This window comes from Sapajus apella, unplaced genomic scaffold (genome assembly GCF_009761245.1).
Source record: "Sapajus apella isolate SASKATOON/1434 unplaced genomic scaffold, GSC_monkey_1.0 scaffold182, whole genome shotgun sequence".
Lineage (NCBI taxonomy): Eukaryota > Metazoa > Chordata > Mammalia > Primates > Cebidae > Sapajus > Sapajus apella.
The window spans coordinates 596,460-613,927 of record NW_022437122.1 but is presented as its reverse complement, the minus strand read 5'-3'; the positions used below and the strand labels follow the sequence as shown (position 1 = coordinate 613,927).

At 42.7% G+C, this 17,468-nt stretch overlaps 1 protein-coding gene across 5 annotated transcripts in view; it reads right to left on the bottom strand.

Moving 5' to 3' along the window:
* FAM120A (family with sequence similarity 120A) overlaps window positions 1–12,416 on the bottom strand; it is a 119,504-nt gene extending 107,088 nt beyond the window's left edge. For 3 of the 5 annotated variants that reach the window (XM_032268528.1, XM_032268529.1, XM_032268525.1), the window contains exon 1: window positions 11,695–12,416. In XM_032268528.1, the coding sequence (XP_032124419.1) occupies window positions 11,695–12,168 (474 nt within the window). In that variant the 5' untranslated portion in view covers window positions 12,169–12,416. Of the gene's footprint in view, window positions 1–191; window positions 1,018–11,694 lie in introns of those variants that run through there. The other 2 variants (XM_032268527.1, XM_032268530.1) reach the window with 2 other exon arrangements.
* Window positions 12,417–17,468: the final 5,052 nt, after the last annotated feature.

Below are 17,468 nucleotides of genomic sequence, written 5' to 3'. Positions count from 1 at the left end.
GACAAACCTTTTTATCTCTGTGAGTTTTATATTTCATCACTAAAAAGGCAGATATATTAAAACTCAGGATTTTTATAAAGAATAATGACTAAAAAAACTCCCAAGCTTATTTGGCAAGTATAATTGTTTATTAATTCTGAAACACAGCTACGGGGACCCCAGAAGAAGGAAAACTTAACACTGTTACTTACTCCTAGTCTCCAGTGAAGAAACACTTCTATAATGAGGTTTGTGTCTCTGGCACCAGGTGGGTGAACTCCACTGCCTACTTTAATACTTTCTGTACTTCCATTTCTTCATCTGTAAAAATAATAGTATTCCTCTATCTCATAGGGTAGCTGTGATGATTAAACACACTACATATAAACAGCTCAGAAGCATTCACAAATAATAAGCATTTGACAAATGTCAGTTACTATGTACTGTTAAATAAGGTACGTAAAAAGGTTTCTTTATACTTTTCACACAGGACCTCAAACACTATGGGTTCTCATAAATAAATTTTCTGACACTAGGAAAACATACCGTTAACGTGGTATTTCTTCAAAATTTTTTTACACAAGGGAACAATGTGACACATCCTCTAGACAGCTATCCGATTTAGAAGATATAAGACAACCTGATCATAAGAGTATATAGGTCCACCTAAATTATTTTGTTTCAAAAAGCAACAAAAAGTCTTTGGCCTCTTCCCAATGGGCAGTCAATAGCTATGAGGTGGGTAAAACTAACTCTGAAGCTTCTATTCCCTATTCTAGTCCAACTGAACAATGTGAACATTAAAAAAAGTCAACTCCAATTTACTGGCAGATTTCTTTTTCCTGTTTAAAGGGCAACTTAAACATTATGACACATAGCAACAATGTCTCTAAAAAGAAATTTCTCTCCTCAGGTAAGCTAAAATTATAGCTGAATAAACCTATCTTACATATCTAATTTAGAATGAATGAGAATTGGGCACAGTGATCTTTAAAAATAGGAAAAAAAAGCATTTCTTTTAAAATAAGGGAGTGGATGAAACATGAAAAGATGCTCAACTTCACTCATTATTAAAAAAATATAAATCAAAACCACAATGAGACACTACACTTCACATCCATTAGGATGGCTACTATTTAAAAAAAAAAAGAAAGAAAAGAACAAATGTCAACAAGAATATGTGGAGAAAAATCCCTTGTGCATTGCTGATGGGAATGCAAAATGGTGCGGCGGCTTGGAAAATAGTATAGTGATTCCTCAAAAAACAGAACACAGAACTACCCTATGATACAGCAATTACACTTCTAGGTTGAAAGAATGGGTGTGAAGAGATGTCGGTACACTCATGCTCATAGCAGCATCATTCACAATGGCAAACAGGATGGAACCCAAGTGTCCCTCCACTGATGAATGGATAAACAAAATATGGTCTATCCAATACAACAGAATGTGACTGAGCCTTAATGAGGAAATTCTGAATGCACGTTATAACACATATGAACCTTGAAGACACTGTGTTAAGTGCAATAAGCCGGACACAAAATTACAAATACTGTATGATCTCATTATATGAGGTGCCTAGAGTAGATAACTTCAGAGACAGAGAGTAGAATGGTGGTTACTAGGAGCTGAGGGATGGAAGGAATGGGGAGTTATAGTTTAGTGGGTACATAGTTTCAGTTTGAAATGAAGAAAAAGTTCTGGGGATGGATGGTGGTGGTGGCTATCCAACAATGTGAATTACTTAATGCCACTGGGGCCAGGCATGGTGCCTCACACCTATAATCTCAGTATTTTGGGAAGCTGAGGGTGGTGGGTCACTTGAGGTCAGCAGTTCGAGACCAGCCTAGTCAACATAGTAAAACTCTGTCTCTACTAAAAATACAAAAGTTAGCCAGGTGTGGTGGCAGGAGCACATCTGTAATCCCAGCTACTTGGGAGGCTAAGGCAGGAGAATCACTTGCACCCGGGAGGCAGAGGTTGGAACAGGCTAAGATCGCAACACCACACTCCAGCCTTGGTGACAGAGCGAGACTCCATCTCCAAAAAAAAAAAAAAAAAAATACACACACACACACACACACACACACTGAACTGTACATTTAAAAATGGTTAGGTTGGTAAATTTTATGTTATACATATTTCGCCACAATTTTAAGAAACAATGATAATAAAAAGAATGGTGTCTCCCTGTCTTCTCAAAAGGCCTAGGTGCTTGGCTCCAAAATTAACTTCCTACTTGTAAAAATGTAGAGTATTCCTTTTCCTTTGTCTAACGAAATTAGCACGTATGTAATAGATTGTATCTGCCAGGCTGTATCAAAGGGTGACACTTCTTTTTTGCTTTTACAATCTCTTTAGTACACACTGCTTGTGATGTGATCACAGTCTGGTTCACTGCTTACTCAAGTGTCCTTTAACTGAAACACTTATGACCAGAAGTGGTTTGAATTTCAGACTTTCTCAGGTTTTGGTACATTTGTTATTATACTTACCAGCCAGACATTCTAAATTCAAAAATCAAAAATCAAAAATGCTCCAATGAGCATTTCCTTTGAGTATCATGCTGGTGCTCAAAAAGCTTTGGATTTTGGAGCATTTCAGATTTGGGATGCTCGAATTGTGAAACTGTTTGATTTTTTCCCTCTAAAAATATTAATAATAACAATAAAGGAGTGGATGTCATAAAAGAAATGCAAACTAAACTTTACAAACTTTAAAAAAAAAATTTTTAACGACAAAAGGAGGAAATATCCACATTATTTGTATTCAGAATCTATTTAGCCTATTCTAGTAATCTAATGACTCAACTAAATCCTAGTAATATCATTCTCATCAAAATCATTCCAAAATATAAAACATCAAATTTTAATTTTCATAATTTAGAAAAAAGAACCTCAGGTTGATGCCGTTTATTTCAAGATAGTAACACTTGCAAACTTTTCATAGGTCCAGGAAATTAAAACACCTCATCCATGGAGTCTAATGACCCCCTCCAACAGTTTGGCCTGGCTTGTTATTACTGTTCATGAATGTGTTCTAGCTCAGAGGATGAACGATGCACTTCAGACCTGTGAAGTCAACCCTCCGGCAATAAACCTTTTAATATTCTTCCCTGAACTAACCAGTAAAACACCAATAAGGTAAATTCAGCCTTCAAGAAAGTTAATTGACTCCTAAGACAACTGAGAAATGCCAAATGACTAGGCCACAAAAGTGTCGTTTCTAAATCACAGATCCTAAACTCCGTAATGCAGACTGACCACCACCTCTGCAAATATTGCCGTGGGTCAAGTTCAACTCTACACTGTCTCCTAAGATGCCTAGAAACAATGTGTGATAAAGCCATATCATGTAACAAGAGGAAAGGTGGCTAAATGCAGCCCATTTCCCTAAGCAGTCACCCTTTTTATGCCCTCAACACATCTCCTAAGAAGCATAAAAGGCTTATTCAAAGATAAAAACTCTGCACCAGGTGGCTAAGCTGACACCAGTGATTTTGGAATTAACTCTATGGGGACTTTAAAACTGCTTCCTACCATCGTTCTGCCATCACACTTCCTTGCCTGAGTAAAGTAACTGGTGATTCACATCAATTTATCAAATACTTTCTGAGCATGTACTACACACCACCAGGTATTGTTCTGAGAGTTGGATAACAAGCAAGGTCTTCATCAGATTTACTTCTAGAGAAAACATAAAAATAAGCAAAAATGAAATAAATGATTAACTATATGGAGACATTCAGAGAATTTAAAAATATTTTTATCTGAACTGATTTGTTTGAATGCCTATTTTATTTAGAAAATTGTGCCTATAAATCTACTAGAAAGTAGTCTAATTTTTCAAATCCTAAAATCTCTCTTCTTCATATTACATGATATTTGACATTTATTCCTACAGTATAGTGCTTATTAAGGTAGGAACGTGTAATATGTGTTAATTCGTTTCTTCCCATTCGTATAAATTTCAGAAAACGAAAATGAAGAGCAATGTCAATCTAAACATGTTAAACATAGGAAGTACACCTGTGTGTATTTCGAGTCAGAAAATTAAGTTGTAGTTTTGAGTACTTCTCTTCCTGGTATAGTTGGACATCTCTATTTCAAACATTTATATGACTTCACAAAGGCATAAAGCTTAGAATTCTTTGATTTGTTCATACCAAGATTTCCTTACCTTGGCACTACTGATATTTTGGGCCAGATTATTCTTTGCTGTGGGGGCTGTTCTGTGCACTACAGAATGTGGCAGCATCCTTGGCCTCCACCCAATAGATGCCTTCAGTTAACATCCTCCCCCAGCTGTGACAACCAAAAATGCCTTCAGGCACTGCCAAATGTCCCCTGCCAAATGTCTCAACTGTCAACCCTCTTTGAGAATCACTCACAGGTCTTCACTGAGTAAACATATTGTTCTACAGTATTAAAGAAAGTTCCAAACAAGAAAAAAAAAAAAGGATTTAAATGAACCTTCACAACCCAGAGGCTGTAAGTTCCCTGAAGGTTTCCTTCCTTTCCTGTTCTGTTCACTCCTCCAGGTCTGGGCATTAAGAGACACTCAAACATTTGCTCAAAGGAGAATTAATCACCATTGGGAACCAGTCAGAAAAGAGAGTATGAGAAATTTAAGATTAAAAAAAAAAAATCTTAATTGATCCAGATTTTGAAATAATTTCATTTGCCTGGCTATATAATAGAACCCAGCAAATATTCTTATTAGAGTTGAGTGCCTATGGCTAAGCATAATGGGGTATAAGAGGAGTAAAACACATTTCCCTGGCCTCAAGGAGCCTACGGGCGGTGGGGGAAGAAAATATACAGTTATGCAGGTAGGTGCAATACAAACATGCACAGTGCGCTACAAACATGCACAGTGCTGTGTGTGTATTCTTGGTCCACTTTTTCAAATATCAAGAGAGTCCATGAAGAAAGCTGGCATTTGATATGGGCTTTCAGGTATAAGTACAATTTTGACTACCAAAAGTAGGACACAGCACAGTAAACAAGAAGGAATGACATAAGCAGAAGCTGGATATTTCTTGGGGAAATAGTGAACAGTTGGGTTGGGAACATTTAAAAAGTACAGTAGAGAAATTGTGAAACATGAAGTAAGGTCAAATGAGTTCAGGTCACTGAAAGGTCTGCAAGTCTGGAGGAATTTGGACTTTTTGTTCAAGACTAAACAGGAGAGTGACCTCCCTGAAGATGTGGCCAATCTACCCTGTAAAAGCTGTGCAAGATGAGTTCCACCGGGGACCGTTAGTAGGTACAGAGGCCATTCTGACTGCTACCCACAGTAATACAAAAGTGTAATGATATGGAATTTACCTATAGTATATGCCTTGCATTCTATTTTTCGTTCTGTTTTAATCTGTCTTTTTTTAAAATAAAATAATGGCAAACATCCAAAAATTTGGTTTCACAACCCATCGAAGGGTTTGAAAAGCATTTCTTAGACCTTCTGGGTAAATATGATGAATTCAATTGTTGAGAGTACTGGAAAAAAGTAGGAGTATAACAGTTAAGTGGGACACTGTTGAGCCAGAATTGGCCTGGTGTGTCATTATGCTAAGGACTGGGAGAGTGGGATGCTGGAATGGCAAGCACGACTCTAGGGTGGTAGAGAGTGTAACTCTGAAGTGAGTGATCATGAAGTTCAAGCTAGGTACAGCTAAAAAGGAAACCAGAACAGAATGGAAAAAGAGAAATGGTGGAAGGCAAGCAGGGGTCAGATGGTGGGAACAGCAAGCGGCGACAGGGAAATAGTGTTCAAAAGCGTTAAAGGTAGGGTCACTTTTTTCACTAATTACACAGTCCAAGCTCTGGAGTATTTAAGGTATTAGAAATTCACTCCAGTTGTACAATCAGGACGCCAGATTAGAGATGTGAATAGTGTCTGTGTTGATGGGATATAGTATAAACGATATCTAAGTATGTAAAACCAGGTGCTGAAGTCTCTGAGGACAGTGAGGCTGTGCCTTGGAAATGGTGAGATGTTGAATAAACGTGGTTAGCACTCACCTCAAAAGATATAATATTGAGAAATATGTAATGAAGAATATATTATGGCAGTGGCCAAGAGGATTGTGGCATTTAAGGAAACATAATATTGCAGTAACCCCAGGAAGTGGAAGCACACTGATCATTAAAAAAAGGTTCAAGGAGGCAGACAGGAAGAGACAGGGTGATTTTTGATAGGTTTAATTTTAAAGTTAAAAAAAAAGGGAAGAGATTTAGATGACAATGATAATTGTTGATAAAGATCAGTGCTCAAATCACAAATTGGTGGCACAAGAGCTGAAGCTAACTTAGAACCAAGTTTTGCTCCGCTTGGCATTTTTAAAACGGAATAATTTCAAATATAATCTGGGTTTCTGGCTTTCTTGCAAAGGCTGAAGGTCTGACAATGTTGACTCTATGGTCCTACAGGCTTTTAAAATGTGCACACCTTTGGATCTACTGTGTGTGTACACCATGTGTATACCATCTGTTGGGGTTGGCTAAATTATGGAACACTATTTAGGGACTAAAAAGAATTAGAGCTCTAAGTATAGACATGGAAAGATTTCTTACAAATATAAAAACAAACTGCTGAATAACATATAATGTTGACCACATTAATGTGAAAAAAATAGAACTATATTATAATAATATATATTATGTAACTTATGACATAAAGTATATGGCCTACACAGCCACTGTGGAAAATGGTATAGCAATTCCTTAAAAAGTAAAACAGAGAACCCAGCATGATCTGCACATGTACCCCAGAACCTAAAGTAAAATTTAAAAAAAGAAAAACACAGACTTACCATATGACCCAGCAGTTCTACTTCTGAGTATATACCCAAAAGAATTGAAAGCAGGAACCCAAACAGCTCTTTGTATACCGTGCTCATAGGAGCATTACTCATTATTCGCAATAGTCAAAAAGTGGAAGCAACCCAAGTACCCACGATGGATGAATGGATAAAAAAATGTGGTACACATACACAGTGGAGTATTATTTAGCCTTAAAAGTTAAGGAAATTCTGACACAATCTACAACATGGATAAACCCTGAAGACATTATGCTATGTGAATTAAACTAGTAACAAAAGTGGTACAACAGAGACATATATACAATGACTAGTTTGAGGTATAATATGGCCAATTTTGAACCTTAAAAATCTTCTAGTCAATTAAAGGTCCTTAAATATAAGATATACTGTCAGTGTTCATGGTCTATTGACGGACATTTTTCTTCTGCATAGAAACTTAGCTCTTCATATTCTAACTAGAAAAAAAAAATTAAGAAAACATAGTAGAAGCAGTTAGCTATCATAATTGGCCTCGTGGTAAGTTGTAGGTAGGCACACCCACAAAGTACAAAGAAGCTGAACTTTGACTTTAGCACTCCACTTCCGTCTTGCCGTTACTAAAGACTTGTCCTCAGATGTCACTTAATCAATAGATCCTGTTTTTTCACATGCAAAATGGAGTAACAAAGCACTCTGAGGATTAAATGACATGGTATACGTGAGAAAGAACCTAGCAAGGACCTGGTCTGATACCAGTTTGTTCTCTCCCCCATCAATTATACATAAAGAGAGATCATCATCTCTAAATACCAACATGTAATTATGCTAACCATGAAAATTCTAAGCCATAGTCTAACCTCACATTCTTCCACTGACTTAAAGCACAAACGCCATTTTATGTAAGAACACTATTTAACAAAATTCCGATGGAAGCAAATTCAAAAGATCTGGAGAACTTCATTATAAACCCTTACACTGATACTAGTCAAATAGCAAAAACATTTATGAAAGCTCCAGTGACTTCACGTCACTAAGATTTTAAAATAAACAGGAGTCACTCACTTAAGTTTCAAAGGTTATAATGACCCAAAGCACACAAGAGGAAACTGTCCGAGTAACTAGCTAAAGTCAAGTTCAAATTAGGCTATTTCAGGACCTACACAAAACTAGTCAATACATAGGCCAGTGTATTATTATTATTTTGATTGTTCTGGCTCTCTTACTGTGTAGACCGACTTCTAATGCTTAAAGAAATACAATTACTACTACTAAACAAAAAATGAAATTATTACTCTGTAAAAGAAATATTCTCTAAATGAAAAAAGATTTCTCCTGGCCAGGCACAGTGGCTCACACCTGTAATCCCAGCACTTTGGGAAGCCGAGGCAGGTGGATCACGAGGTCAGGAGTTCAAGGCCAGCCTGGCCAACGTGGTGAAATCCTGTCTCTACTAAAAATACCAAAATTAGCCAGGCATGGTGGCGGGCACCTGTAATCTCAATGGGAGGCTGAGGCAGGAGAATTGCTTGAACCAGGGAGGTAGAGGTTGCAGTGAGCCAAGGTTGTGCCACTGCACTCCAGCCTGGTGACAGCAAGACTCCATATCAAAAAAAAAGATTTTTCTAGGAAAGGATAACAGGAAATTATGCCTTTCTGCCAATTTACAAAACACTAGAAAGCATCAATAAAATCATTAGGTTTTTATAAATGTCTCATTTACCCAATGTTACATATACTGAAGTGTTCATGTCAATTCCTTTGCCAGTGATTTTTACTTAATTCTAAAAAAAGTAAAAAAAAAAAAAAAAAATGTTATCATATGACAAAATTAACGTGTTTCTATGAATAGTTCTGATTTTAATGTATGGTAGCATGACCACCATCAGAATACAGAACAGTTCTGTCACTCCAAAAAACTCTCTCCTGCTGTTCCTTTATGCATATATCCTTCCCCTCCTCTACTCTCACCATCACTGAATTGGTCCCCATCACTACAGTTTTATACCTTTTGAACCTGGTTTCTTTCACTCAGCATAAAACCTTAATTAAAGATTGATGCAAGTAGTTACCTACACCAGCAGTTCCTTCCTTATTATTGCTAAGTAGTATTCCATAGTACGGCTATACCGTAGTTTAACCATTCACTTATTAAAGAATACTTTGATTGTTTCCAGGTTTTGGCTATTATGAATTAAGTTGCTAGGGACATTTGAGTCCCAATTTTTGCATGAACAGAAGTCTTCAAAATACCCAGAAGTAGAATTGCTGGATCGTATGATAAATGTATGTTTAACTTAACTGACAGTTTTCCAGAGTGGCAATGCCATTTTGCATTCCCACAAGCAATGTGTAAGGATGCAGTTGCTCAGCATTCTTGCTAGCACTTGGTATTGCTTTTTTTTTCTTCTTTTAGCCATTCTAATAGGCTGCATATTTTTTTCTCTTTTAGCCATTCTAATAGGCCCATAGTGATACCTCATCATCGTTTTAAATGTTTTAACCATTTCATGGGCATCTTTTATTAAATAGTACACTTTCAAGCCCTTAAACAGAGAATGCTGAATATAAATTTTTCTGACTCAAAATCGTCCTTATAGAACAAACACTGTACTACCCTCAGGGACTACTGAAGTACATAGGGTTGTGTTCCTTTTCCTAAAACAGCCCCAGAATTATCTCTGCTTTTTACAGCTTTTTAAATCTTCTCTCTTGTCACTTCTTGCTATTAATGGTGCTCCTGCCTCTAGAATACTCTCCTCTTCACTCTCTTCTCAAAGTTGAGTTTAGAAAATAGATAACTAAGCCTGTTAGAATTACATCTAAAAAGAGGACAGCCCGTGAGTGAGAGAGCGTAAAGGATTCTTCAGTGGGGAAAGCAAAGGCCCCCAAACCCGCCACCCCCGCCAACCCCCCACATCATTGTACCCAAACTTCCTGATATCTTGTTTGGTTACTGAGAAATTTCTAGTAGCTAAATCTCTTAGGCACTTTTCAAAAAGGTAAGGTGACCAGCTAAGAGACCACCAGGTCATTGAGTCATTACAATAGTCATTTTGTGCAATTCACATTATAACATGATCTTAGATCAATAAATAAAAGCTTAGCAAAAGCAACATATAGACAAAGTTATCCAGTGTCCAGAAACCTAAGTGGAAAAGAGGATCTTAAATGTAGCTTAAATCTAGTTTCCAAACAGTTACACATTGGTCAGAATTCTGAGCACCTACTAGGTGTGTGTGGCATTCAAAGGGGTGCAGAGATAAAGAAATTGTAGAATTAAAACCGTTCTTACAAGATACAGTGACCATATGCATACATACTGATTCTAATCCTAAGTAATTGTCAACAGTGTTCCTTTGAAAGTCACTTGACTAGTTAAGCAGATAGATGTGCGGTTATCAAAGGCAAGTAAGTACAGCTCATCCTGTCTTGTAAGTAGTCTTTTCCATTTCTGAACAAGACTAAACTATGAACACTTTTACGCTCTATTAGGGAGGTGGATCACTTCAGACAAATGGCAGCACCTTACTTCCCTGAGCGCCCCAGGCTCGGATTTAGAAATTAAGAGGCAGGCACTTCCTCTCACCCGAACTTCCCTGAGGAATGGCAGCTGTGTGTCTGCCAGGCGCAGGGGCCAATCGGGACTCTGCCGGCCGCCTCCACCCACGACTTAAACACCATCTCACCAATTGCAACCGGATCCTGGGTGGGACTTCCGCTATCATTTTCGGCTTAACTACCACCATCTCGTCGCCGGGCAGTGGGGGCAACCGCGAAAACAGAATTTCACAAACTTTCAGCTCCAGCAGTTTCAAGGAAATGTCAAAGAATAACAAGATGGAAGATAGGCTGGCAAGAGCTAAGACACCAAAAAGGCTCCCCAAATTTTCTTTTCAAGAAAATCAATGAAAAAAGCAAGCAATCACAACGTGAAGTCCAGGATCATGTATGTGCTTATCTTCACAGTCACTGCTGGGTCCTGAAGTTCTCCTCTGGCCCAGTGCCAGCTGCGGAGCCCTCTGGCCAAAGGGCCAGAGGAGGCCGGTGATGTAGAGCTCTGATCACCCACCCGTCAGGGCGCCGCTGAAGGTCACTGAATACTTACTGTGTACCCGAAAAATAAATCCTGCGAGTTCACGCCCGCGTGGCTCGGCCCCTGACTTTGAGTGACTCCTTTCGCATGGGACCTACAGAACCGAACTGCCTTAAAGACCTCTTTCACACGGACTTGAAGTCACAGAACTGACAAAATCCCATCCTGTCAAAGTGCACGGTTCTTTGAAATCTAACACAAAAAGCCATAGAAAGATTCTCTAAACACCTCGTTCTAAAAGGAACACGGACAGGGCACTGGCCGTTAGACAAGTCTCGCTGTCACCGGGCTAACAACATTGGCAAGGGCGGCGGCGGCAGCACTGAGACTTGCAGCCCCCAAGGGCCCTGGCGAAACCCCCTCTATTACTCTGTATCCTGCTTGCTTCCAAGATGAACCTGTTGCTGGGAAAGAACAGGCTAAATTAGAAAAAGGAGTATTTTGTCAAAGTTAAAGGTGAGTGATAGCCTGCCCGCCTCAAAAAGGACGGGAAAAACTAAGGATATTGGGGAAGATGACACCGCTGCCTCCGAATTCTGGTCCGGGGAGGCTCTCTTCCAGCCCTCAGGTGTCCCCACGCGGCCGTGGACCCCGAACAGGGACAGCTGGAGGCGGGCTTGGGCAGCGCGCGGCCTGCACCCGCGGCCATCCATCTTGCGGCGCGGCCCGGCCCGGCCCGGCCCGGCTATCCCGAGCCAGGGCTGGGGGAGCTCGCCGCCCCCCGCGCCGCCACGGCCAGGCGACATTCTGCGCCCTGGGAAAGGGGATAAGGGTGCGGCGCGGCCCCCGGTCCCGGGCCCGCCCGGATCCCCGGCCTCACCTTGACGTGGAAGCGGATGAGCGCCAGGCGGATGCAGTGGGCCATGCAGACGGGCGGCAGGAACCAGACCTTGGGCGGCGGGGTGCCCTTGTTCTGGACATGGCTGACGATCTGCTGCGCCGTCTGGCGCTCGTTGCCCTGCCGCTTGACCCACTCGTGCAGCCGGGCCTTCTCGAGCGCGCCGTTGAAGAAGACGAAGAGCTCGATGTTGCCGCCGAAGCAGGCCTTGGCCAGCGCCGCCAGGTAGCCGAGCATGTGGTTCCACTGGCCGCCGCTGACCCAGTCGGTGTAGAAGCCGCCGTAGAGGCGGTGCAGGCAGTTGTCGGCGTCCACCAGCAGGCGCAGCGGGGTCTGCGGGGGCCGCTGCCGCCCGCCGCCCACCAGGCTGCCCCGGGCCAGCTTCTGCAGCTCCACCGGCACCACGGCGCTCGGGCAGTGCTTCTCGATGTAGTCCTGGAAGCCCTGCACGCCCATGGCGGCGGCGGGGGCGCGGGCGCGGGTGCGGGCGGGGGGCGGCGGGGCTGGGGGCGGCGGGGCCGTGGCGCGCGGGCGGGCGGGCGGGGGCGGCGGCCTCTAGGGGGGACTGGGGCGGGTCGGGGGCGCGCTCATGGCCGCCGCGGCCGCCATGTGCTGCCGCCTCCCAGGGCCATGTCTGGGGAGGGATCTGCCGCCGCCGCCGCTGCCGCCGCTGCGAGGCCGAGGCCGAGGCCGAGGCTGAGGGCCGGGGCGGGGCGGGCGGGCGGCGCTGACGTAGCGGACCCGCCCGGCGCGGACGCCGCCCAGGCCCGCGCAGGCCCGCCGGCAAGCAGGCGGAAGAGGCGGCGCCGGCGGGACGCGGCTCCGGGCTCCCGGAGGCGGCAGAGGCGGAGGCCGGGAGCCGGGCCGCGGCGGGATCGAGATCGAGGAGGCGCCCGGGCCGGAGCAGGCCGCGCCTGGAGGCTACAGGCCGCCCGCCCGCCCGCCTCAGGCCCGTCGGCCGCCGCTCCCCTCCCTGCGCCCTGTCACCTGCAGGGCCGGAGAGGCCGCCGCCTCCGCCCGGGGTTACTGGTGAGAAGGGAAGCCGCGAAGCAGGTCCCAGGGAAGAGCTCGTCTTCTCTTGAGGGAAGCGGCGACAAGATGGCGCTTTGAGGGGGAGCCGGAGGCCGAGGCACTCTGCTGGTCGGGACGCCGCCTTTCTAACGCCGCCGAAGGCTCGCACCACTCCGGGCCTCCTGCCCACAAGGACTGCGGGGTCCGGGGGAGCGGGATGCTGGACGGCCGCGCCTGTCTTCTTGGAAAGAGCAGGAAGGGGCGCGGGAGCGCGATTCCGCCGCAGGTGCTCATCCCAGCAGCTTCGGGCTCTCGGTTGTTGGGATTTTTACACCTGTGACAAATGACATGGCCAAACACACCATAATGTCTGAAGGTACAGGTAGTCCGAAGTGCCTGCTCGTCACGGAAGAGACTGTTGAGACCACAGGTCTGCTGAAGCGTGGGAAAGCCTGCGTTCGGTTTAGTTCCCACTGCGGAAACGTGCGCCTTTGCAGTGGCTCGCGCTGCTCCTCTTAGGGAGAGGGATTTGAATCTTGTTGCTTTACTAGCAGCTTCTGGAAGGAGGTCGATTACGTGAATTCTGTTCCAAAGCTCTGTCGTAATTGCTTCTAAAATGAGGTTGATACTGTATATGTTAGGCTTGCATAAAACATTTTCAAAAAGAGATTGTCTTTCAGAATATAAATTTAGAAACCCAGCACTCTAAAAGTTCTAAAGTGCCGCTTTTACTTATCTTCACCCCTCCATCTGTTCTTTTTCTGGAGAAGCCTCTGTAGAGGAGCAGGATGCAGCCGACAGGCTGTGGCCCTGACAGCCGCTGCCCAGCACATGGAGCCTGCACGCGCACGATTTGGCCAAAGAAGCCCCCATACTCCCGGTGAAAAAGGCAAGTTGGATTTTTCTGCTTTCTTTTCTGATACCCACCTCAAATGCAAGCCAGTATCATATACACATAAATGCTGCTATTTTAAGAAGTTACATTTAAAAGCAGACTGACAAATTATGCCACTCACTTATACACAAAATTAGTCACAAAGCCAGCATGACATGTTACCTAGAAATAATACAGGCTGGGCACGGTGGCTCACGCCTGTAAACCCAGCACTTTGGGAGACCAAAGTTGATGGATCATTTGAGAGCAGCCTGGTCAACTCTACTAAAAACATACAAATCAGCTGGGCGTGGTAGTGTGCGCCTGTAATCCCAGCTACTCGGGAGGCTAAGGCAGGAGAATTGTTTGAACCAGGAGGTGGAGGTTACAGTGAGCCTAGATGTCGCCACTGCACACTGTAGCGTGGGCAGCAGAGTGAGATTACGTCTCAAAATAAATAAAAGAAATATAGCCATTAAAAAACAAGGCAAAATCCAGAATTATCCAAATTTCCTTCTGTAACCCAAGGCAGGTTAACAAAGTAAGGGGCAGTAGTTTTAATTACTTGTATTTTCGTTTTCTTTTTTCTTTTTTTTCTTTTTTTTTTTTTTTTTTTGAGACGGAGTCTCGCTCTGTCACCAGGCTGGAGTGCAGTTGCGAAACCTCGTCTCACTGCAACCTCAGCCTCCGGAGTAGCTGGGACTACAGCAGCGCACCACCACGCCCGGCTAATTTTTGTGTTTTTTAGTAGAGATGGGGTTTCACCATGTTGGTCAGGATGCTCTCGATCTTTTGACCTCGTGATCCTCCTGCCTTGAACTCCCAAAGTGCTGGTATTACAGGCATGAGCCACTGCGCCTGGCCATCGCTTGTATTTTCATTTATAACATTGCATTCCATGCGTTTACCTTTTCTTTAAACACTCTTGCTTATAATTTTTAAAAATGCATTAGTGCCAGTATCTGGAATTCTGGAAATAAATTTATTTTCACCTTATTACATTATAGAGTTCTAAAGTTCTGGAGTCAGGCCCCCAAAATCCGTCTTACGATGAATCTGTGCCCTTGCAAAAATGTTTACCCTATATAAACCTTGGATTTTATCATCTGTAAAATCAACATATTAATAGTACTTAACATCCCAGGTTATTATAAGGATTAAATCAGATCATCTGTATGCTTACCACACAGCAAATGCTCAATAAATGTTGGCTTGTATAGTTATTTCCAGAAACTGTATTTGTATAAACTTACCCTTGAGAACCTAGACCAGTTATTGTACTTTTGGAAAGTTTAAAATTCATTATTGTATCATAACACATAAAACTCAATTATCTTTACTTGCCCTATTTAGCTGTGTGTTCTTTAAAAATATATCTATTTATTGAGTAACTATTGATGGCAGGCAAAATGTTTGACTGACAAACGTTTATATACTCTGCATCCTCAACTCAAATTAAGGGGTTGGTTGAAGTTAAATTGCTTAAATAGTGAGGTAAAAATAAACATCTGTATTTAAAATTTAATAAAAAGTTACATCTTCTTGGGGTCACAGTATGACAACTGATGGTTGGGGACTTTCTTTTTCTTTTTCCTTTTGCATTTATTTTATTTTTTTTTTTTTCTCCTGAAGATGGAGTCTTGCTCTGTTGCCCAGGCTGGAGTGCAGTGGTGTGACCTCAGCTCACTGCATCCTCCCTCTCCCATGTTCAAGTGACTCTCCTGCCTCAGCCTCCAGGGTAGCTGGGATTGCAGGTGCGCACCACCATATCTGGCTAAGTTTTGTATCTTTAGTAGAGACTGGGTTTCACCATATTGGCCGGGCTAGTCTCAAACTCCTGACCTCAAGTGATCCGCCTGCCTTGATCTCCCAAAATGCTGGGATTACAGGCATGAGCCACCATGCCCAGCCTAATATCTTTAATTAATATGTTACTTAGTTGAGGTATCTAACCACCAGCAATAACAGGTGAGTTTCCAGTTTTTCCAACAAGGTAATAAGAGACCTTAATCCTGCCCATGTAATCATTAGCATATGTTGGGAGACCAGCAGGCTGGAGGTAAACAGGGAGTCTTATGGAAGACAGCAAATTAATCCACACTTGGGGTTCGAACCTATAATATTTACCTAGCACCAGCCCTAACCTGTTAATTAATTGTCAATTTAAATTACCCAGAAGAACACACAGTTACATCTGTAGGCCTGCTTCATAAATGGTAGATCAGTAACTGACCACACTGCAGCAGTGCGTCAGCAGTTGGGAAGTGTTTTGGTCTTCAGGCTCTGCTGCCTCTTCAGTACTATAAGTTATCAGGATTAGCAGAGGGAGGAGACCTCCATGGAGATCAGTATTTGGACTCCAGACACCGTGACAAAATACGTTTCATATTCCAAACTAATAAATAAACTACATTTTTTTCTTTTCAGATTTCCGGAAGCTGTTCTGTCAATAACAGAGTTTCAAAGAAAACCACAAAACCACCAACACTAAGATCATTCTTGAGTCCAATTTGAAAAACTAGGGTCAAATTCTGCAGAGGCATTCGGGGGATAAGCTACCACCCTAATACCCATTATGTGAGAGAAAATGCTCTATTCACCATTCCTCAGCTTCTGCTTCTGGTTTCAGAGTTCTCTCTGTATTGGCGGGGTTTTAAAGCTAGAGTGGCCTTTATCCACTTTTATTAACACATCTGAGTGTGGAGGTCAAGAGGGGAAACTGACATATCCTAAGTCCGAGTAGAGTCACCAAGAAAATAAAGACAACCAACAAGTGACCCCCTGTTGTATACTGGACATTGGTGAGCTACTGGGGATGTGGAGATGAAGAAAAGGTAATCCCTTCTTCAAGGAGCCCAGTCTACCAAGGTAGACAGACATGTAGACAAATAGATTGTATACTTGCATAGAAAAAAGAAAGGAGAAGGGGATCAATGTGACCTGTGGAACTAAGTAGCCTAGCCAACCCTCCTGCCAGAGATCACACTGTCCTCCACAGTGGGGATGGTAATCCCATCTCGTTGAATTCCACATGCACTTTGCAGTCAGACCACACCCATGTGTGGGTCCTGACCCTACCGTTTATAAACAGCATCACTTTTGGCAGTTCTCAGCCCTCTCAGCCAGGGTCATTGTCAGGGATACTGCTTCACAAGAGTCAGCAGAACACCAAAAGAGACCATATGGGTGAAAGCAACCAATACTGCCCTCGTGGTTCATAGGTTCTTAGAGTTTTCATTTTTTATTTTCAGTCTAACGCAGCACTGCCTGCTTTTTGTTTTTGTTGCTTGTTTTGGTTTTTTTTCTTAACATGTTCACCAAACTTGTGTCCAAATGGCTTTGGGCTGATGCAAAAATATATGGAAGAGAAGAGTTGTCATGGACGGCTTTCAGATGAGGGCTGTAGATTCTCTAGGCAACTCTCCAAGAGGCTTCCCAAGCAGGATGGGCGACAGGAGCTGCTGTGGAATCAATGGACAAACATTGACAGGGACTGCTTTGAAAGACAGTACTCAGTTGAATATATATTCTCTCTCAAGGGCTAAAACTTCATAGTCATCCTTTAAACACTGCCTGATGGAATTTTCAGGATTATCTTTTGAAGTAAACTGTATTTTACAAAGTGATGATATAAATCAAATTAGTTTTTTAAATTAAGAATTCTCATAAGTACAAAGCCATTTTAAGATGTACCTTTACAAACTAGCTGTTATTAAGTGGTCTGTTCCATTTGTGTAAACCATAAAGATCTGTCCAGAAGAAGCAAGTCTCTCTTACCAGAATATGAAAACACTCTAGTCCCAGTCTTGAGTAGCCTGGATCACATGAAGCTGACCTTCTGAGGAGCCTAGGACCTCAAATATAGGTGGGA